The sequence below is a fragment of the Pseudophryne corroboree genome, chromosome 1, assembly GCF_028390025.1.
Source record: "Pseudophryne corroboree isolate aPseCor3 chromosome 1, aPseCor3.hap2, whole genome shotgun sequence".
Taxonomy (NCBI): domain Eukaryota; kingdom Metazoa; phylum Chordata; class Amphibia; order Anura; family Myobatrachidae; genus Pseudophryne; species Pseudophryne corroboree.
The window spans coordinates 300653581-300677579 of NC_086444.1; the positions used below are offsets into that span (position 1 = coordinate 300653581).

The 23999-nt window shown below is 46.9% G+C and overlaps 1 protein-coding gene across 2 annotated transcripts in view; it reads right to left on the minus strand.

Moving 5' to 3' along the window:
* TCTN1 (tectonic family member 1) overlaps positions 1–23999 on the minus strand; it is a 225807-nt gene that overhangs the window by 48188 nt on the left and 153620 nt on the right. For both annotated transcript variants that reach the window (XM_063964399.1, XM_063964398.1), the window contains exons 9-10: positions 3615–3734; positions 1005–1087 (exon numbers count right to left, since the gene is read on the minus strand). In XM_063964399.1, the coding sequence (XP_063820469.1) occupies positions 1005–1087; positions 3615–3734 (203 nt within the window). The remainder of the gene's footprint in view (positions 1–1004; positions 1088–3614; positions 3735–23999) is intronic.

Below are 23999 nucleotides of genomic sequence, written 5' to 3' on the forward strand. Positions count from 1 at the left end.
AGCTGACTGGTTTCTATGCAGGCAACCAGCAGTTTTCATAAACGTCCTTATTTTAAAAAAATAGTTTTGATCCAGTTCTTAAGTGCCCAGGATAAGTCCATGTCAGCCTGTAGACTGGGTAGTTCCTTGCTGATATCTCTGTGGTGCCTCATGCCTGATTAAACCAGCATTTCCCTATACCAGGCATGTCCAAACTGCGGCCCTCCAGCTGTTGTGAAACCACATATCCCAGCATGCCCTGACACAGTTTTGCTGTCAGTGAATGCTAAAGCTAGGTCAGGGCATGCTGGGATGTGTAGTTTCTCAACAGCTGGAGGGCCGCAGATTGGACATGCCTGCCCCATACTATTCTCCCTTGTACATATTCTAACAGAGCTTCATATTAATTACCTCAGCAAAGGCCGCATATTATATTATAGCAGGCTCATGACTCTACATTCACCTGATATTGCCTACATCAAACAATGATAAACTTACTTTCTCATTGTATATATTAAATTGCAATAAAATGTTGGTTGTATGCTCAACTAAGGGTCACATTAGCTAATACTACTTATTTCGCAGTCAATGATGAAATATATGACCACAGCATTTGGAAACAAATCTAGACCAAGAGCATTGCATTTAGTGTACTCCAGGGAGAGACACCTTTCACCTTCATTCCTTTCTGGTCAAGCAATTACGGCCCTTCTACTTGTCTTTGTTTGTTAAATACACAAACTACTGTATATACTGCAGGTGTGTTTGCACACAATACATAATGGCCACTGCATAGCATTACAAAAACCAGAGTAAATTAACCCCATGGAGACCCACTAAGACAAGTAGTGTCTTATAGCAGCTGAGAGCCCCAAGTTGCCAGCTTTATCAGTAGTTATACAGTTATTGCATTTCTTAGCATGTGTGTCCAATAACACTGAACAGGATGATCTAATAAGCAGCATCACTGGTATGAGACTCCGATTTATTAATTATTTCTATTAATCACCAAATAAAAAGGATATTGTGGCAATTTAAAGCCAGCTACTAGAGGCAGCCCGAATACATAGCCTGGGTTCCCGCTCAGAGGAGCTGATGCTGAGCCGTCCTGTAACGGAACAGAGCATTGGATGTACACAGATAATGTATTTATCTAGAAAACATTGTTGACTGTGCTGCATTTATAAACCTCATTCCTTTCAACTCAGGGGATGCTATTTACCTCAGAAACACAATCGGTACCATTGGCAGTGAGCAATCAGAAACAGTAACTAGAGTCGGTTAATGATTTCACAGTAGAAAACTATGTAAACAACAATCATTTCAATTAATCAACGGTTATCTTGCAGGAGAAGACAAGCATTGGATTAGGCTGCCTCCTGTTGTAGATATCCTGCACCAAGGTTCAGCTGTATGGTATCCAAGACAGTAGCAATATCAGATAAATAATATATACTGAATGATTATCTAGCTGTTCTCAGTTGTGTTCAATATTTATTTCTGTAACAAAGTAAAGTGTCTGATGCACAATTCTCTGAAGTCACCAAATGTTCTATCTGTTATTGGTAAATAGCATTAATACATCATAGTTTAACATTAAAGGCTGATTCAGAGGTGGATGCAGACACTGTAGAATCGTTTGGCTGTAGCCCATCTGTGACTCTATGTAAATGCCGCTACAAAGCCCTTCTCTGCCGTACATCGGTGCAGCCGTATTTTGCAAACGTACATTTTCCCTTTTACAAGACAAATAAGTAGAGTGTACTTTGGGCTTAATTCGGACCTGATCGTTGTGCAAAATCGCACAACGTCCGATTACCGAATGACAGCGCATGCACTGCAATGCGCAGGCACGAGCCCAAACAGCGACAGAATGGTGCAAAAACTTAGATCACTTGGCGTACGCAAGGTGATTGACTGGAAGCGGACGTTTCTGGGTGGTAACTGGCTGTTTTCTGGGAGTGTCAGGAAAAACGCGTTCCCATGCGTCTTCAGGGAGGGTGGATGATGTCAGCTCCGGCCCCAATCAACCTGACTCTATCGCATTGTAGGAGTAAGTCCGGGGCTTCGCACAGACTGGAAAAATCATTCGGAGAGTGAGCTGCAAACAGATTTGCAGCTGTTTGGTGAAGTTTTCGCACTGCGTACTAGGGAGGCCAATCCCGGGATGTTTTTTCAATCCCGGGTATTGGGATTGAAAAAATCTCAATCCCGGGATTCCCGGGATTGAACTGTCCTCCTTTAATTTATGTATGTGGGGGAGGGGGTCAGGGGGGTTACAAGTTAAAAAAACAAAACATACAAATGAGTAGAGCGGTCCCCAAGGTCCAGAGGGGAGGTAAATGCAGGCGTCTGGTAGTGAGGCTCCCTTACTGCCCGGCTTTAGAAGGCAGCATCTGAGCCGGGTGATCAGGGCTGCCCGGGTGAGAGAGACTGCATGGAGGCAAGGAGACATTGCTGCCCGCTTCAGAAGGCAGCTTCTGAGCTGGGTGTCCAGCGCTGCCGTGGGTGAGAGAGACTGTAGGGGGGGGGGGGGGGGGGGGGGGGGAGAGAAGGCGATCCCGGGATTGGCCTCCCTACTGCGTACACATGCATTCGCACACTTGCACGGGGCAGGTTTTCACTCTCAATGGGTGGCAGCTATCTGATCGCAGACCTCTGTAAAAACGCAGAGGAGCGATCAGGTCTGAATTATGCCCTTTATTACCTATTTGACAAATGTTCCTAGTATACCAGTTACATGAGTGCAGTTAACAGTAAGGAAGATATTCAACTAAGCAGGAGGTTGTGACGTATACAGAGATAGCCACGCTCAGCCATCCTGCACCTAGCCATAGGTGCCACTCATTTAGCGTGATGTGCAGGGGCGGATTTAGGGGTGAAGTTGCCCCTAGGCACAACTGTAACAGCTGCCCCCCCCCACACACCTAATTTTATTATTTTATTGATTGATTATAAGCCATCATTTGATGATAGCCAAATAGAATAATTTGTGTAAAACATATTTAATAAGTAGAGCAGCTGACAGGGGCAGTATGTGCATGTCCTGTCCACTTGCACTCCATTCAAGATGGCATATGGTACAGTACAGTGGAAATATTTTGAAGCTACTGGCACTTTTTGGGCTGACAGTACCAATACAAGCATCCATATGCCGCTGCTAGGCACGTGCCTCCTGTGTCTAATGGGAAATTCGTCACTGGTGATGTGCACACGCCGCCACCTGCGACCATAGGCTCTCTATGAAGCTGATCGCAGGTGCGACTAGTCGTATCCGCAGCAAGTGTGCAGGTGCAGCCATGTTGCAGGATGAGTGAGCGTGGCTACATCTGTACTAGCATGACGTGTAGCTGCGCAGATAGGAGGTTATAATGGTAGGAACACCTTGCTGGCCTCTGCTCGCACATCTATGGGGTGCAAGCAAAAATTAACAAGGTTTTCCAACCGGATAACACCTGTTAAATTAGTGCACTAGAATCTCCAACAACCGGGCATCTTTACAATTTCTTTTACAATATAGTTTGACATTTCCTATAATCGTGCAACGCATCCAGCCTGGTCACAATGAGTGGGAGTCCCCGATGTAAAAGATGAAGATGGTATTTTGCTAATAAAACAATTATAATATTCTATACCTCAATGAAGTGTATGTGAAACTTTTGTTGAAACGGGCTCTTGTTAATGGCTCCAAGGATAAAAGACACCGATACACTTGTAATCTCCCCTTGATCTGTATATGTCACAGAGTAACTGCCCTAAAGAGCAAAACAAAGCACTTAAAACCATATCACATAAAAGTAAATGTAGAAGTGAAATACTAATTGAAGCTGAAATACATAACATTTCCTAACAGTTCTACCATAAATTGCCTAACCAACATTATTTATATACGTATGTACTTGTTTTTGAATAGACATGGAGTCTTGGATGGGCTTCAGTGTCAGTGCGTGGGTTACCTCTATTCCATATCTCTATCGGCTCCAACCTGTGTTTTTCATGCCGGGACCTCGCTCAGATCACCCCTTTCACTACACCGTTGACCCAGGTTTTACTCATGCTGAGCCGTGTGTTCCCCGGGCTTTCAGTGTTTTGTAATTTAAAGGGGATGCTTTTTTGGCTCACAAAAATGAGGTCATGCAAACTGGATGGTGACTTGTGTGCCATTAGCTCCCACACCTCCTCATCTCTCCAATGCGCCAGTATGCGTTATCTGCCATACTCCGCTGATTAGGTCATCAGCAGCAGCCCTAAACATCCAAACTTGCTGGATAATAAACATTTATCTGGTTATATTTTATTTATAAGCCGCTATAAAGTTTACATAGCTCTGTACATAATTAATGGAAAATACAGCAAAATGACATAGTACATGGAGAGTAAACAGGCCAATTATAGATAAATTCACAACTTTGCATATAAACAAATTAACATAATTATAATCCACAGATTTCATAATTACAGTGGGCGGAATTCAATTGTTACCACCCCTGGCAGCAGCTATTCAATTGTTTCTGCCAACGTTATAAACATTTCAGCATGGCGAGCTGAAATGCACACAAAGTGACCCGTTTGGGCGCCCAAACTGGACTTTTCGTGGTCATGCCCGTGACTTTAAACGTTTGTGGACGTCAATGATCCGTTTAAGGGGAGCAGTCTGGACAATGGATGCGTGACCTTTTTACGCGGCTAAACCTGACTGCTATGGACGCGATAGGAGCGATAACTGGGGACAATTGAATATCGCCCCGTGATCTCCGATAACTTTAGACAGGAGATCAGGCGTGATATGACAATTCAATATCGCCCATAGAGACTACAGAAATAGAGATGTCCTGTTTGCAAAAGTTTACTTCTAGAGAGGTTGTGGGTGGACACAAAGGGATGGGGAGCAGAGTGAGAAATGAGTTTTGCAGTCACATTTGAAGGCTGGGAAGCTGGGAATGGAAGAGTGTCTGACAGATTGTGGAAAAGCATCCCAAAGGACATAGTAGCACTGTAGAAGGGCCTGGTAGGAGCTGACCAGTGGAGGAAAAGTGTCAGTCATTGTCCGAGAAAAGTAGGTGGGCGCAAGGGAGTGAGTGGAAACGGGGCTGGAGATGTGAGGGAGAGGAATTTGATTCTGTGGGAAAGGGAGTAAGTGGAGCATGATATGGGGGGGAAGGCAAAGGTGAACAGTGAGAGGGGAAAATGAGTTGAGCAGCAGGGTTAAGGGTAAGCTAGTAAGCCACAAGAAGCACATCACAGTTATCAATGCAAGAGATCATAAGGATGTGTATGAGGATTTTAATGACGAGGAATGGCCTGATCATGGAAATGCTGCAGAGATGGAAATAGCCAAGTCTTTAAAGTTACTGTTTGTGGAAAGAGTAGAGAAATTAGACTTGGGGAACATGGGAAAGGGAGGTATTGTCAACTGAGATTGAGAGCTGGGAAAAAGTGGCCTTGGAGGAAGGTGGAGGGGGGAGCATATAACTTCTGTTTTGGAGACTTGGGGGTAATTCAGGCCTGATCGTAGCAGCAAATTTGTAAGCTGTTCGGCAAAACCATGGGGGTCATTCCGAGTTGTTCGCCCGCTAGCAGATTTTAGCAGCATTACACACGCTAGGCCGCCGCCCTCTGGGAGTGTATCTTAGCTTAGCAGACTTGCGAACGAAAGATTAGCAGAATTGCGAATAGAAAATTCTTAGCAGTTTCTGAGTAGCTCGAGACTTACTCCTACACTGCGATCAGTTCAGCCCGTTTCGTTCCTGGTTTGACATCACAAACACGCCCTGCGTTCGGCCAGCCACTCCCCCGTTTCTCCAGACACTCCCGCGTTTTATGCTGGCACGCCTGCGTTTTTCCACACACTCCCAGAAAACGGCCAGTTTCCGCCCAGAAACACCCACTTCCTGTCAATCACACTCCGATCACTTCAACGATGGAAATTCTTCGGTCGGACGTGAGTAAATCTACTAAGTTTTGAGCTAAAATACTTAGCGCATGCGCACTGCGTACCATGCGCATGCGCATTTTCGCCTTAATCGCCCCATTGCGAAAATCGGCAACGAGCGAACAACTCGGAATGACCCCCTATGTGCACTGCAGGGTGGGCAGAAATAACATGTGCAGAGAGAGTTAGATTTGGGTGTGGTGTGTTCAAACTGAAATCTTAATTGCAGTGTAAAAATAAAGCAGACAGTATATACCCTGCACAGAAACAAAATGCCCCACCCAAATCTAACTCTCTCTGCAAATCATCAGACAGCTTTTGGCCGCAAATTGAATACTGCATTGTTGGACATACATTGAATAGACCTGTAAGGCTGCTTGCCTTAGTGGCCGCAGAGGTCAGAGTCTCAGATTTAGCAATCTTGTGAGACTGTGCAGGTCCACTCTGACCGACAGCACCAGTCTGTTCCTTCAGGGGAAGACCAATTGATTGTGGCTGAAACGGCTGTTGGGCTGCTGCTGCCATTACATTTTGACTGTATGGATCTTTAACGTTTTTTCAAGTAAAAACGAAGCTACTGAAATGTGCATGCTGGTTCTTTTTTCTTGCATGAAAAATGAGAGTTATGGTAGACTTACCATTGTTAACTCTCTTCTGAGAGATACATTGGGTTCCACAGAAAACATCGGGGTGTAGAGTGGATCTTGATCCAGAGGCACCAACAGGCTAAAGCTTTAGGCTGTACCAGGATACTTTGGGGCCTCCTCCATAACCCCGCCTCCAGGCACTGTGAGCTCAGTTTCATTAACCAGTCCAATGCAGGAGCAGGCAAGAGAGAATGCAGATGTTAGTCACATAGAACCACATTCTCACGACAGGAGAAGGGACCAGCGGCTAATGCCATACAAACCCATAGAAGCTATGTGCGTCAGGGTGGGCACCCTGTGGAACCCAATATACCTCCCAGAAAGAGTTAACAGTCTGCCATAACTCTCCTTTTCTGCAGCAGGTTACATTGGTTTCCACAGGGAAACATCAGGGATGTCCTAAAGTAGTTCCTCAAGGGAGGGGACGTGCCTTAGCGGATATGAGAACACGGCGTCCAAAGGAAGCATCCTGGGAGGCGGAAGCATCAAAGGCATAGAACCTAATAAACGTCTTCACAGAGGACCAGGTAGCCCACTTGCACAATTGTTCTGCGGACGCGCTATGGCGAGCTGCCCAAGAAGGTCCAACAGACCGAGTAAAATGGGCATTAATAGCAGCAGGAGCTGGGAGACCAGCCTGCGCATAAGCTTGTGCAATAAACATTCTAATCCATCTGGCCAAAGTTTGCTTATTCGCAGGCCAGCCACATTTGTGAAAACCAAACAAGACAAAAAGGGAGCCTGACCTCCCGATAGAGGCAATCTTCTCCACATCCAAAGACCGCTCTTTGGAGGACAAATCAAAAGAGATAAAGGTCGGAACCACAATCTCTTGGTTAAGGTGAAAAGATGACACCACCTTAGGTAAATAACTTGGGCAAGTTCTAAGAACTGCCCGTTCACAATTAAAAATTAGAAAGGGTGGACGACAGGACAATGCGCCTAGGTCGACACCATTCTAGCAGAGGTAATAGCCAGTAAAAACAAGACCATTTAGGGTCCACAGTTTCAAGAGGTTCAAATGGAGACTCTTGCAGGGCATTCAGGACAACAGACAGATCCCATGGAGCCACAGGAGGAACATAAGGAGGCTGAATCCGTAAGACACCCTGAGTGAATGTATGAACGTCAGGTATAGACGCAATCTTTCTCTGAAACCATACTGACAAGGCAGATATGTGAACCTTGAGGGAGGCCAGAAGTCTCAGGACTTTTTCTGGAGACAGAAACAGTCGTTGACTGTGTGTGTCCAGGAGTGCCCCCATGTGCACCATGCTCAGAGTTAGAACCAGCAAGGATTTCTTCCAATTGATGAGCCACCCGTGGGCTTGTAGGAAGCTTACCGTCAAGTTGCAGATGACTGAGGAGGACATCGTGGGAGTTTGCCAGAATCAGCAAGCCGTCCAGATACAGCAGGATACTGACTCCCTAGCGATGGAGATGGACCGTCATTACCTTGGTGAAGATCCGAGGAGCCATAGCCAGTCCACATGGCAGAGCCTGGAACTGATAGTAGAGGTTGCCAATAGCAAACCGCAGATACTTCTGATGCGACATGGCAATAGGTAAATGCAGATACACATCCTGTATATCCAGGGATACCATATAGTCTCCGGGTTCCATAGCCAGTACAATCGAGCGGAGTGTTTCCATACGGAACTTGGACACTCTCACACAGTTGTTCAGTGATTTGAGGTTGAGTATAGGCCGGAAAGACCCATTGGTTTTCGGAACTAGAAACAGGGTCGAGTAGTAACCTCTGCCTCTCTGGGCCAGAGGAACTGGCACTACCACACTGCTGTCTTCAGGAGGGAACCCACAACCTTTTGCAGAGCTTGCGCCTTTAACGGATCCGAAGGGATAACCGTGGTGCAAAACTGGCGAGGGGGACGTCTCTTGAAGGAGACTGCGTACCCGTGAGAGACAACTTCCCGCACCCATGCGTCTGAAGTGGTCTTTAACCAGACCTGGCTGAACTGCAGAAGTTGGTCTCCCACCCTGGGGTCCCCCAGGGGGGAGGCTCGCCCCATCATGCGGCAGGCTTGTCTTGTTTAGAAGCAGGCTGACGGGCCGCCCAGGACTGCTTTGCCTTGGGCTTAGTAGTTTTTTGAGCACAAGATTGTCTCAGGCATGCTTTGCTTTCCCTTGAAGCTGAAAGGAACGAAAGGTGGTACCTTTTGCCTTCTGTGCAGAAGGATTAGTATTTGGGAGAAAAGCAGTCTTAGCAGCTGCTAATTCAGACACAATTTTATTCAAGTCTTCCCCAAACAAAATGATCCCAGGGAAGGGGAGTAACTCCAAGGTCTTTTTGGAGTCTAGGTCCAAGGTCTTTTTGGAGTCTAGGTCCGCCTTCCATGATCTCAACCACAGAATACTGCGAGCCAGGACGGACGTAGTCGACGCCTTGGCTGTCACCACACCCGCCTCAGAGGACGCCTCCTGAATGTAATAGGCGGCGGTGATAATGTGAGACAGGTATTGTCTGGCAGTGTCCGATATATCCTCGGGCAGCTCTTCCTCTAATGCCTGAACCCATGCTTCAATTCCTTTTGCGGCCCAAGAGGCCGCAATAGTGGGTCTATGTACAGCACCTGTAAGGGAGTAAATAGATTTCAGGCATCCCTCCACACGCTTATCTGTCGGTTCCTTCAGTGAAGTGACAGTGGAAACAGGCAGAGTGGACGACACCACTAAGCGGGTGACATGAGAATCCACCGGCGATGAATTTTCCCATTTGTTTGCTAACTCTGCAGGGAAAGGATAGCGAGCCAAGGCCCGTTTTGACAGACGGAATTTCTTCCCTGCATTAGACCAGGGCTCCTGCCTGATGTCCACTAAATGGTCAGAATGGGGTAATAGATTTTTAGCCTCCTTCTACCATTAGAACATTTCAGTTTTCTTAGCCACAGTAGTGGAATCATCATCATCAGTAATTTGTAGGATCTGCTTAATAGCAACCACAAGGGCAGGGACATCAATTTGCAATGGAGAATCCTCGTCAGAAACACCTGATTCAGTGTCTGACAGGACAGTTTGCTCCCCCTCCTATTCAGATGAAACATCTGAGAGATTCGTGGATTGTGAGGAGGAAGCAGCCCGCTTAGATGACCCAGAGACACTAGAGTGACCTGGAGTAGATATTTGTCTAACTAAGGAATGATTTAATTGCTGCAACTGTTTAGACAAATTTTCCGCCCAAGGTGGATTAACCATAGGAACAATTTGTGTCTGTAATGGCACAGGTGGCCCCATAGGGGCGTAAGTATTTCCACCAGAGTGCCCAGTATGTTTGTGAACGCAGCCTAGGATGGCTCCTGATTGGTTACAGGAGCTGCGGACTGACTGGAGGCATATATCAGAATACTCGTACAATATATCCTGTAATAGGTACACTTTTTCTTAACTAGCTGTCTGTATAAAGACATGTAGAATACTCAAGTGTTTGTAAAGTCACAGCGCTGTATGCAAGCGACGGTACAAAGGAGACCTTGCCCTGCAGTCCCAGAGACTAGCCGCAACTATGCTTAGTAGATGGCGCCCAGCGACTCGGTCAGGGAGTGAGTGAGCGTGTGAGGCAGCTCCATGGTGGGAAAATCTGCAGTAGATGGCGCCCTGGGCTGGGGGAGGGGCTACAGGTCAAGCGCCAACTCCCCTATGCTGGACTTCCACCACGGGTACTGTGAGCCTTATTAAATGGGGTGTTCGTACACCCGTCCTGTACTCAATACGCCCCAGTGGTCTAGTGGGGTCCCTGCTCGGTGACAGTGTCCACGCCAGCGCCGCGACCAGTCTTCCTAGGTCGCGGACAGAATGCAATTTAATGGCGGGTCCCACCTGGGGGACCCTCTTACCTCCAACCCGTAGCAGCCACGCGAACAAGGAGAGCGACTGTGACCATGTGCCTAAAGCCATAGCGTCTCCGCCGCAAGTACCCGGGAACTGAGCCAGCGGGAGTATGCATCGCCGCTTGGGAGGTGATGGAGCTGCAGCGCTGAAGTGTCACCATGACATACAGCGCTGACAGCCCAGGTTTAAAGAAATGTTCTGTCCGAAAAAGATTTTTCAGGGCTGCCCAGTGCAGCCCACCTGTTAAGTGACCTGCTGCTGCAGACATCAACTGAAACTGAGCTCACAGTGCCTGGAGGAGGGGTTATGGAGGAGGCCTCAATGCATCCTGGGACAGCCTAAAGCTTTAGTCTGTTGGTGCCTCTGGATCAAGATCCACTCTACACCCTGATGTTTCCCTGTGGAAACCAATGTAACCTGCTGCAGAAAGTGTGTTATTTATCATATAAATATGTTCCAGTATGAACAGGCAGCAGGACTTGGAGACTAAACAGTTTTCAAGTGTATTAAAAAAGTGGTGACATACCAACATTTCGGGACATGACCCCTTGAACAGCAGTATCCATCGGGAGAGAGGAGGGGTTGGATTTGTGTTAACTGGCGTTTGGGAGATCGCCGGTCACCATACATATGGCGGGATCCCAGCTTCGTTGCGCTGCCTCCCTCCCCCCCCAGTCGGCCAGCTGGGGGGGGGCAGCGCAACAAAGCCCCTTGTGGGCTTGGTGGCCCGCTGCGCTCACCACAGTTTCTATTCACACTCTTGTGAACACCCACCCAGGGACTATTCCCACTTGTGGTCACCCACGACCGTCAGGCTGTTTACCGGTCGGGATCCCGGCATCGGTATAGTGACCAGTGGTCTCCCGACTGCCGGTCACATAACCACATCCCGAGATAAGTGCAGGTACATATGTATGTATATATATATATATATATATATATATTTATTTATTTATATTTTAGAAGCTAATATCTTCTAAATTTAGACTTCTTTAAACTTCTGCAGTATTTGACAGTATTAAATACTAAGGGAGGTATCCTATTATCCAAAATCCGTTTTCACCTGGTGAAAATAGCAGGATATCGCGATTAAATGACCGATGGTCATATCGCGGTATCTCATTACAGGCCATTTTCATCTGGCAAAAATGGACGCACCATCGCCAGATAACACATAGGATCGGGGATAAGTCCCCAATCCCATGTGTTATCGCGGTGTCGGCATTTGCTGAGGATCCTGAAGCATAATCAGCGATAAGTGTCGGCATCGGGGGGAGGAGCATTATGCATTAGGGCTAATAGTATAGCGCCTGGCGATACAATTACCCACGGTCATCGACCTTGGGTAATTGGATATCCCAATAAGAAGGGAATTCAATTGCAGGCGAAGACACCTGCCCAGCTGAATCAGTGCAGCAACAGCCGTACTTTATGGCAACTCAAACTCGCACAAAACTGCTCACAGCCCCATAGGCTAATGAGCAGTTTTATACGAATTTGGGATTCGGACGAGCGGGCGAAGGGTGTGAGACGCGGTGCCATTGCAAGCGTTTAAATGCAGCGGAAACAGCAATACACACCCTTCACCTGCAACTGAATTCCCCGTTAGATATTAAATATTTTAAAAATGGGATTTTGGTACTTACCGGTAAATCCTTTTCTCTGAGTCCATAGGGAATACTGGGATGGTGATTTACAGTGGGGGTATAGATGGGTCCTTGGAGCCGGTGCACTTTAAACAGAGTGTGTGCTGTCTCCTCCCCTCTATGCCCTCTCTCGTCAGACCAGTTCTAGAAAACTGAACCCAAAGAAGATTGAACATAACTGAAGAGGAGGAAAGAACAGATAACAAAAAGATAACCGGAACAGAAAAGCAGAACAGAGCTGAAGGCAGAAGGAACAATAACCTCATCACCTGAACACACAACCAGAACCTGCTGAGCAGGGAAGAAAGCACAGGGCGGGCGCCTAGTATCCCCTATGGACTCTGAGAAAAGGATTTATCGGTACGTACCATAAACCCATTTTCTCATTCAACCATAGGGGATACTGGGATGGTGATTTACAGTGGGGACGTCACAGAGATCCCATCACGGACGGGAGTGTGCTGAGATCCGTGCAAAATAAAAACATCCAAAGTGAGTGTCTGACGCTGTCAAAGTATCAACCTAGAAACCTGCCAAAACACCTGCCAGTTATGTCGGGCTGCTGTACCCGATCAAACAGCAGCCAGACATAACTGTAAGGCAGGAAAAAAACGCCCCAGGTAGCTGCCAAGAAAGGGCCCACTAAATGGGTAAAACGAGCCGTAACAAAAGACGGCAGTTGCAAACTGAGTTAACACAGGTTTGTTGGATAGAGAACAATCGTCTGCTTTTACGCCGGTCAGCCAATCTGGTTAGCGACATACAGCACAAACAGGGAGTCCTGTTTGCTTGCCATCGGCCTTCCACGGAACGTAGATTCAGAGCGGCCGCACCACAACAAGAGATCGTGGAGTAGCCAAAGGAGGCCATAAGAACAGGGACCACTTGTCCCAATCCTGACTGTAGTTTTCATATTTGGTGACTTACCTCTGCCATCTCTGTCTTGGATCCTGCATCTTTCTTTCTGCTCACTGGGATAAACAGCTTGCCAATACCATGAGTTTCCTGAGTTCTCTGCCTGGAAGGTAATAGTTAACGAGCTCCACCTGTGGTGATCTCCTGTGTGAGTCTGAATTTAGCAATCTGAAGTTTAGGCCTAAAAGCCAGCATCCTATGTTTTGCAGAAGTTCAGGCTTCAGTGTTCTCTCGGCCTGCTAGGCCTCACTCCACATCACAGCCTATGCTAGAGTACTCACATGACAGTGACTGCTCACCTGACCCAGAGCTGTCCAATCCTCTGCCAGCCTGAGACTCTCTGCATCACCTGACACTGCTCACCAATCACCAAGGACCAGGAAGTATAAGTCGGGAGACTGAGTTGGAAACTGGGCCAGTTCCTCGTGTCACACACAGCTCTGTGTGAGCTTTGAAGATGAGCTCCCTAAAGGTAACACTTGTACTTTGGTTCCTGTAAAAACTGTTTCTTTGTTACCCAGTTTGGATTACATTTGTGTTGCCATTGATATCCAGTATTTCCACGAGTTTCAACTTAAAGGCACAGTACAGTATTCCACCATCTCCACTTAAAGGCACAGTTGCAGTGTTTCATCTTAAAGGCACAGTACAGTATTCCACCATCTCCACTTAAAGGCACAGTTGCAGTGTTTCATCTTAAAGGCACAGTACAGTATTCCACCATCTCCACTTATAGGCACAGTTGCAGTGTTCCATCTTAAAGGCACAGTACAGTGTTCCGCAGTCTCCACTTAAAGGCACAGTTGCAGTGTTTCATCTTAAAGGCACGGTGCAGTGTTCCACAGTCTCAACTGGAAACCACAGCTGCAGTGTTCTACCGTCACAGCCGAAGGGTTCTTCAGCCTCATATTAGAGTTATAGCCACAGTCATCGTCCTACTTTCAGTTGCGTTTCCAGTTATATCCGGTACCAGCACGCATTACAGTTGCATCCCAGTCTCACCAGTAACCAGTCCGTCTTACTATCTTGCCAGTAACCTCGAGTACATAAGCACCTACTCCTGTGACACTATATCCAGTACAGTCTCACCTATACATTCATCCTGCTATCAAAGTCCCTGGTGATCCAGTGGTCAGGATACGGCTTCCTCTGCCGAGGCCCGGGTTCGATCCCCGGTCAGGGATTGCTCCTTCTTCTCACTGATTCCTACAGACCAGCCTAGTATTCACATAGTTCTTCAGTTGCCCGCACAGACTGCACTAACACCGGGTTCACAAAATCACAGTCATGACAGTAGGAACTGGCCCCATTGACCCGGCCGAAAGTGTTTGTCTGACGCAGGACCTCCTAAGCAATATTGCAGACGACTGGAGAGTTTGGAGTCGACTCAGCATCAATTGGCACAGTGTCTGCAGCGGAATTCGTTCTCCAGAGATTCTCTGACCTTCTGCACTAAGACTCCTGACCAACTGCAGATTTTCTACCAGATGTTATTACAGTTACAAGAACTTTTGTCTAGTATTCTTTCTGTGATGCCTGATCTCTTCAGGAATACTACCAACGTTGTTGATCCTGTTTTGTCCCATCCAGTTAATAGAGTCTCTTCCTCTGTGCAAGGAAAAGTTGTTCATCAGAGCTATCCACGGCCCAAGCTCTCTGAAGCTGAACGTCAGCGGCGTAGGGAGCTACACCTCTGTCTTTACTGTGGAAATTCCGGTCATTTTGTTAAAGACTGCATTCTTCGCAAGCCAGGGAATGGTGACAAATCTCAGTATCATAGTGCTCATGTCTACAAGTCATCCACAATAGCCGATCCTGCTACTGCTGACGGGGGTATCAAGAAGGCTACTCTGAAAGAGACTCAAATTTATGACTGGGGTCCGGTGATTAAAAGACCTTATCCCAAGTTGGGTGTCCAGAGAAGAATGTTCAAGCCATTTAGAGTCACAGAGGAGTCCGTGTCTACAGCCCAAGGAGGGGCGTCCGTGTCTACAGCCCAAGGAGGGGCGTCCGTGTCTTCAGCCCCAGGGAGGGGTTCAGAGCGTCCAGCCCCAGTGAGGGGTTCAGAGCGTCCAGCTCCAGTGAGGGATTCAGAGGGTCCAGCCCCAGGGAGTCTACAGAGTGCTGCCCAGCCAGAGAGTCTACAGAGTGCTGCCCAGCCCCGTGAAGTGGGGGCTCTTGCCTCAGCCCAGCCCCGTGAAGTGGGGCTCTTGCCTCAAGAAGTGGGGGCTCTTGCCTCAGCCCAGCCCCGTGAAGTGGGGGCTCTTGCCTCAGCCCAGCCCCGTGAAGTGGGGGCTCTTGCCTCAGCCCAGCCCCGTGAAGTGGGGGCTCTTGCCTCAGCCCAGCCCCGTGAAGTGGGGGCTCTTGCCTCAGCCCAGCCCCGTGAAGTGGGGGCTCTTGCCTCAGCCCAGCCCCGTGAAGTGGGGGCTCTTGCCTCAGCCCAGCCCCGTGAAGTGGGGGCTCTTGCCTCAGCCCAGCCCCGTGAAGTGGGGGCTCTTGCCTCAGCCCAGCCCCGTGAAGTGGGGGCTCTTGCCTCAGCCCAGCGAAGAGGGGGCTCCTGCCTCAGTTCAGCCCCGTGAAGAGGGGGCTCCTGCCTCAGTTCAGCCCCGTGAAGAGGGGGCTCCTGCCTCAGTTCAGCCCCGTGAAGAGGGGGCTCCTGCCTTAGTTCAGCCCTGTGAAGAAAGGGCTCCTGCCGGTCAAGCAATATTCCAGGCTCCACCTGGTCAGTCCGTCCCGGTTCCAGCCGGTCCAGCAATACTCCAGGCTCAGCCTGGTCAGCCCGTCCCGGCTACTGCCGGTCCAGCAATACTCCAGGCCCTGCCTGGTCAGTCCGTCCCGGTTCCAGCCGGTCCAACAATACTCCAGGCCCTGCCTGGTCAGTCCGTCCCGGTTCCAGCCGGTCCAGCAATACTCCAGGCCCTGCCTGGTTAGTCCGTCCCGGTTCCAGCCGGTCCAGCAATACTCCAGGCCCAGCCTGGTCAGTCCGTCCCGGTTCCATCCGGTCCAGCGATACTCCAGGACCAGCCTAGTCAGTCTCTATTGGCTCCAGCCAATTCAAGTATCCTCGGATCCAATCCAGTCCTACTCGTCCAGCCAAAGATTTCTCGTTTCAGTCTGTTCAAGCTCATCTGGACTCAAACCAATTCCAAGCATTGGTCCGAGTAAAGGACTTTCACCATCTAGTTCTAAAATTAGACTTCAGTCTGTCACTGATTCTGTTTCCTCGTCTTCCAGCATTGAGTCCACAGCTTCTGCAGGGAAATCTAATACCTCTTCTCATCAATGTCGGAATAATTCTGCTGTAGCCGCCAAAGTCAAGAAAAATCCCAAGGCTACTCACTTAAAGTCTGAACGTGCTACAGAGCTGGATACCGATCTGAGTACAGTTTTCTCAGCTTTGTCCCTAAGCTTGTCTGAGCAACCTAATGTTCCATCTGCTGATTCGGATAAAGAACTTCAGACTAATATTGCTGAGAAGGATACTGATGTTGCTTCCTCAATCCAGTCATCAGAGTTATTTGCCTCAGTCGCAGATTAAAGTGTCGCAGCTTCAGGGAAAATTACTAGCATCTCCATCCAGAAGGAGATTTCAAGTGATTTGTCAGTCTTATTTGAGGATTTCAGCCAGACTACTTCAGAAGGGATAGTTTCTCATCAGCCTGACGTTCCACAAACTAACTCCAATCTAGCTTCTGAGAGTGCATCATTGGTTTCAGCCTCTAAGCTTTCGTCTGATGGTTTACCACCTATTTACTTTGATGGAGATTTATTGCAATATGCCGCTCTGGTTGATCAATTTCTCTCTCTCTCTGATGGAGTCTGATCCTTCGGGTGCAGTAACTCCTTCCAACGTTACTCAATATCTGTTCCTGGCATTCAGAGGAAGAGCTTTGGAGTGGGCCAACACGCTTTTTGAGAGTAATGATCCTGTATTCCATGATTTACAGACTTTTAGTAATGCTGTGGTTAAAGAATTTAGTCCTAAACCTTTGGAATCTGACTCGGTAAAAGAATCATGCTCTAAAGGGAATGCAGAAGGAAGTTTGTGCTGTCCTCCCAGGGATAATCTAAGAATCTCCTTTGGTAAGAATCCGACCATTAAAATTGCTCATGTAGGAGTCTCTCCTAGCCCAGAGAATTTAAAACTCCAGTGCACTTCCTTTTCATCTGCAAACTGTGTATCTAAGGGAGATTCATATCTTCCATCAGACTTGGACTCAGACTCTGAATTTGATCCAGTTCATGATGCTACTCCTTTCATGGGAGGTCCCATGTTTTCTAAGGAAGTTTTTTCTTTACAGGAGATTCAGCTCTCCCTGGTCAAAACCAAATGTTCCCGTAAGAAGAAGAGGCATCGACGAAGGTCCTAAGTTCTTCTGTATGAATTTCTGAAGTTCCTCTAAGAAGATGGGTGTCCGGAGTCCACCCTTGAATAGGGGGGTACTGTCACAATCCTGACTGTAGTTTTCACATTTGGTGACTTACCTCTGCCATCTCTGTCTTGATTCCTGCATCTTTCTGCTCACTGGGATAAACAGCTTGCCAATACCATGAGTTTCCTGAGTTCTCTGCCTGGAAGGTAATAGTTAACGAGCTCCACCTGTGGTGATCTCCTGTGTGAGTCTGAATTCAGCAATCTGAAGTTTAGGCCTAAAAGCCAGCATCCTATGTTTTGCAGAAGTTCAGGCTTCAGTGTTCTCTCGGCCTGCTAGGCCTCACTCCACATCACAGCCTATGCTAGAGTACTCACATGACAGTGACTGTTCACCAGACCCAGAGCTGTCCAATCCTCTGCCAGCCTGAGACTCTCTGCATCACCTGACACTGCTCACCAATCACCAAGGACCAGGAAGTATAAGTCGGGAGACTGAGTTGGAAACTGGGCCAGTTCCTCGTGTCACACACAGCTCTGTGTGAGCTTTGAAGCTGAGCTCCCTAAAGGTAACACTTGTACTTTGGTTCCTGTAAAAACTGTTTCTTTGTTACCCAGTTTGGATTACATTTGTGTTGCCATTGATATCCAGTATTTCCACGAGTTTCAACTTAAAGGCACAGTACAGTATTCCACCATCTCCACTTAAAGGCACAGTTGCAGTGTTTCATCTTAAAGGCACAGTACAGTATTCCACCATCTCCACTTAAAGGCACAGTTGCAGTGTTCCATCTTAAAGGCACAGTACAGTGTTCCGCAGTCTCCACTTAAAGGCACAGTTGCAGTGTTTCATCTTAAAGGCACGGTGCAGTGTTCCACAGTCTCAACTGGAAACCACAGCTGCAGTGTTCTACCGTCACAGCCGCAGGGTTCTTCAGCCTCGTATTAGAGTTATAGCCACAGTCATCGTCCTACTTTCAGTTGCGTTTCCAGTTATATCCGGTACCAGCACGCATTACAGTTGCATCCCAGTCTCACCAGTAACCAGTCCGTCTTACTATCTTGCCAGTAACCTCGAGTACATAAGCACCTACTCCTGTGACACTATATCCAGTACAGTCTCACCTATACATTCATCCTGCTATCAAAGTCCCTGGAGATCCAGTGGTCAGGATACGGCTTCCTCTGCCGAGGCCCGGGTTCGATCCCCAGTCAGGGATTGCTCCTTCTTCTCACTGATTCCTACAGACCAGCCTAGTATTCACATAGTTCTCCAGTTGCCCGCACAGACTGCACTAACACCGGGTTCACAAAATCACAGTCATGACACCACTATTGGCTGGTTGATATGAAAGTCCGAAAATACCCATGGCAAAAGCACTGGCGAATGCTAAGCTCTGCTCTGACCTCATGGAAAATGAGAGAAAAGGACCTGCATGACCGGGCCACTAAGTCAGAGAGTCATCTAGCTGATGCCAGAGCAAAGGAGTTACGGTCTGCCACTTGAGACACTTCAATTGGCAGTGTCCTACGGTCAAACAACGAGGACTGGAGAAATGCTAACACTAAAGTAAGATTCCACGGTGCAGTATTGGGGATGTAGACAAAGAAGTCCCCTGAAAAAAGTCTGAACGTCTGGGAGAGCTGCCAAGTGCCATTGAAATACACTGACAAGGCCGACACCTGTACCGTTAGAGAACCTAGGCGGAGACCAGCGTCTACTCCTGCCTGCAGGAAAGGCAAATCGACCTGACGTGAAGGCCGCTGGCTGATATGGTCTCCGTTCACACCAAGTGACGTATCTCATCCAAATTTTGCAGTAGTGCGTGGAAGTGACCTCCTTTCTGGCCTGGAGCCTAGTAAGGATCACTGACGCAGGAATTCCGTTGAGAGCTTGCCCGCCCGGTTCAACAGATACACTGTTAAACGTAGTTGCTGTAAGTCTGGATAAACATAAAAAGGTCCCTGGTGGTGCAGATCCTCCTGCAGTGGCAGGGTCCATGGATTTTTGACCCGAGGCGAGGTGTGATCGGCGTAGCACACTCTGCGAGGTCAATTTGGGTAATGAGGATTGCCCGAATTCTCTCTTTTTTTACCCGCAGTAGCATCCGCGGTAGTAGCGGAACGGAGGAAACAGGTACATCCAGGAAGCTGTTAGAGCGTCTACTGCTACATCTTCCGTGTCTCTTGTCCTGGAGCAATAATGCTGTAGCTTCCTGTTGTGGCGAGATGCCAGTAGGTCGATCTGTGGCCAACTCCACCTGGAGACCAGTTGTTGGAATACGTGATGATGGTAAGAAATCGAACCCAAGTCCTCCGCACCCTAAAGCAGTGCACCTAACCCTTAGGCCACTAAACTGCTTTATGAAGCTTGTCGAATTGCTGTGGCATACCACTCAGCCCACTGAAGGATTCTGGTTATCTCTCACATTGAAGCTTTGCTCTTTGTTCCATCTTGGCGGCTGACATATGCCACAGCCGTGGCGTTGTCAGATTGCACTTGAATGGCCTGACCTCTTAGCAAATGTAAAGCCTGACCTAGGGCGTTGCAGATCGCTTTCAGTTCCAATCTGTTTTCCGGAGGAGTGGCTTCCACTACAGACCAACGTCCCTAGAACTGAGAACCTTGGGCTACTGCCCCCCCAACCCAGAGACTTGCAACCGTGGTTAGTAGCACCCAGTTGGATATGCCAAAAGCGCAACCCTCTAACAGGTGTGGAGGCTGTAACCCCCACAGAAGAGACAGTCTTGCCTGAGGTAACAGGCATACCATTCGATGCATATGCAGGTATGATCCCGACAATTTGGTGAGGAAAGCCAGCTGGAATGTCTGGGAGCGGCAACCAGCCATACTGAAAGGCCTCAAAGGAGGTGCCATCTTACCTACAGAGATGGACTGAACCTTGACGTGGTTGAATTGCTTTGGCCCTGTCCAGAGGTATGAAACTCATTGTTGTCAGGAAGTTTTCTAATCCACCAATGATGGATCAGGAGAAGCTGTCTTGCAGCTGTTTTCTGCCAGTATAAATAGGTAGGCTAGAGAAGAGATGATGGTCACCCTCTGTATGCTGAGTTGTAACATCATTTCTAACCTGGTGCAGAGGTCATATTGGGGCATGGAGGTAAACATCCTCGACATCCAAAGATACCCAGAATTCCCATTCCTCCAACCCTGCAATCACCGCTCGCAGAGATTCCATCCTAAATCTGAAGTCATGAAGATATGGATTCGGAGATTTCAGGATGAGGATAGGTTTGACCGAACCGTCCGGCTTGGGAATTATAAGTAATTTTCAGTAGAAGCCTCTTTTCCCCTGATGTGCTGGAACTGGCACAACCACCCTTACTTCCAGAAGCCTGTGAGTGGCCTCCTGTAGAGTTACCTGCTTTTCTGTAAAACTGGTGAAAATTCAGTCGAATTATGTTTTGTAGCCCAGATGATTAGATCGCTGACCCAGGCATCCTGGCAGAGGCTTTCTCCGATATGGCTGAAGTCTTTGAAATGCACTTTCCCCCTGGGATCCCCCAGGTGAGAGGGAAGGACGTTGTGCCGCAGGTCTAGCAGTAGTCTCAGCATTAGAGGCACCTGTGGCTCTCCTTCCAAACCCTGCATGTCTTGGAGGTGGAGCTGCCGAAGGAAGATAAGTGGACTTGCCTCCCTATAAGTAAGCAGTCCTATTTCTTTGGAAGCCTCGCACGCAGATAATTTGCCAACTCTTGTATGTGTTGCTCTAGAGTGATCAGTTTCCCTGGGGTCTGTCTTCTTGTATCCCTTTTGCTGTCTCTATGGTCGAAGGGCTACTCCCGCTAAATTCTAGAGTGTTCTCCAACTGTCGGTCCGAAGACTCCTTAAATGAGGTAGTCCCTGGTACCGGAAGTACAATATTCGATAAACAGGAGACCAATGGGTCCACAATTGGTGGCTATTCCCAGAGTTACCTACTATCAGGAGGAAAAGGCAAGGAAGATAAAATCCCTTTGGATGTGAAATTTCTTATCTGGGTGTAGCCACGCCTCTTGAAATTGGCTATGATGGAATTTTTATAATTAAATAGCATTTTTAATTATATATATATATATATATATATATATATATAGAGAGAGAGAGAGAGAGAGATTGATTTGTGAAAGACTTACCATAGTTAAATCTCTTTCTGCGAGATACACTGGGTTCCTCAGGGAATTGTCGAAATCAAAATAAATTACATAAAGAGAACATACAAACTACACACATTATAAAACGCTATACTTGCAAATACGCGCAGTGAGCACAGCAATACATGGTAACACCCGCATTTACACGGACATGCCACAGAGATGGATTAGACACTTATTTCATACAGTACATAACTATAATAATATCAAGCGCCAGACATCATGATGATTTAAAATTATATATAATGAAGTAATGTCATGTATGTGTATTATTTGAACGAAACCAGATAGACCGGTCATGTTTACTACTGAAGCAACCAGATTGATGTGTAGATTCATTTGATGCTTGTTGTGAAGTTGTGGGACATTGCAGCGGATAATTATGATTAAATGTATAAAAGCTAAAATCACTTTTATTAGAACAATAGATATTCCAAACAGGTGGTGGACAGGAAACTCAGGCCAGCCCTTTGGATGTCTTCAAGGCTGAACCTGATTAGCACATACAAAGAAACTAGTGACTAATCATGAATGAGAGAGAGTCCCCTCCCTCAAACTAGATAACACATTGCTGATCACACAGGAAGGTAGTTCCTGTTTCGGTCTCAGAGTTGCTGTAAGGTCTGAGACGATGATGGAGTTATTGCCAGCTCAGTTCCTGTTTTGGTCTCAGCGTAAGATGTAGTCCCAGCATGATTTTAGAGAAAGAGAGAGACATAAGCATTGAGGGAATGGTATTGTATCGCTGGCCTGTAACTGTATGTAACTGTATCTATTAACTGCTTACTGTGTGAGTTGTAATCATGTAATTATAGGTATACTGTACATTGTAATATATATTGAATCCATATCCTTTTAATAACAAATATATACATCAATGAGCTTTGGAACTCAGATAATGTGTGGGTATATTGTTTTCTCTTATAGGATGCAGTGTTTTGCTATGTATAGCGCACATTCATGGGATATGGTAATAAGAGGTGCAGGCGTTTACAATATATATTAGAGCGGGCATTTTAAATATTTGTGAGAAATCAATTTGGCATTCACAGAATACACCGGGGGTGTAGAGTTGGATCTTGATCCAGAGGCACCAACAGGCTGATGCATTGCATGGCCACCGAACAATAGAGCTCAGTTTCGTTAACCAGCCCAATACAGGAGCACGTAAAAGAGAAGGCAGATGTTAGTCACATAGAACCACATTCTCACGACAGGAGAAGAGACCAGCAGCTAATGCCATACAAACCCAAAGAAGCTAAGTGCGTCAGGGTGCCCTGTGGAACCCAGTGTTCCTTGCAGAAAGAGATTTAACTATGGTAAGTCTACCATAAATCTCCTTTTCTGCAGCGGGGTACACTGTGTTCCACAGGGAATACATCGGGAAAGTCCTAAAGCAGTTCCTCATGGGAGGGGACGCACTGTAGCGGCCACAAGAACCCGGCATCCAAAGGAAACATCCTGGGAGGTGGAAATATCAAAGGCATAAAACCTGGTACCACTTACATCGAGGTCGTTAAGCTTATATTGCTGGTGATATTATTTGCTGGATGCTCACATGATATTATTTGGACTATAAGCAATGCTATGATAATTTTTTTAATTGATTAATATATGTGATACAGTGGTATTGATTTTCTACACAGCCACCAGGTTTGCAAATGATTTCTGTGCCCTTTAATGCTCTATCATTCCAATTACTATTTGAGATTGCACTGGATAAGGGCCCAAAGAGGTACAGTGTCAGTTAAATATTTTTTGTTTCATACTGTTCTGCTGTATCTTACAACCTGAAGGTTTATATGATATATTGCTGTTGTATTAGGAGCAGCGATTGCACTGGGTAAGTGCCTTAAGAGGTAAGGTGTCAGATAAAGATTTTGTACTTTATACTGTTTTGCTGTACCTTACAACTTGAAGGTATACTTGATACATTGCTGTTTGATACAGGAGCAGTTATTCTGCTACTAAAGGGAATTATTCTCTGGCATTCAAAGAGTGAGACAATTTTGTCTCTGTGTTACTTATAGGGGATTTGACACTTTGGGCCAAATGTAATAGAGTGAGAGTTTCAGAAGTGCGAGATTTGGTAAGGTTTTTAATTTTTTTTTTTTAAAGTGGCAATCATTTACACTGCAAAACCAGGTTGATCTTGCTGTGTAAATGACTGCCACTTAAAAAAAAAAAACCTGCAAAACCTTACCAAATCTCTCACTCTGAAACTCTCACTCTATTACATTTGGCCCATAGTTGCTAAGCTGAATGTTGTTCTAGATGGGACCATAACAATACTCATTACATGTGTGTGATACTGGTAACATTTCCCTATCTTATTTGCAAAATGGCATTTTCAGGGACTTCTTTATCTGTGATGTATATTGAACTAGCCCAATGGGCATTCTAGTGATTATTACATAATATTGGAGTGTCCTCTCTAAGCGCATGCAATAAAACTAACAATCAGGACTCATTACAGTCAGAATAAATTTTTGGCCCATAAAATCCAC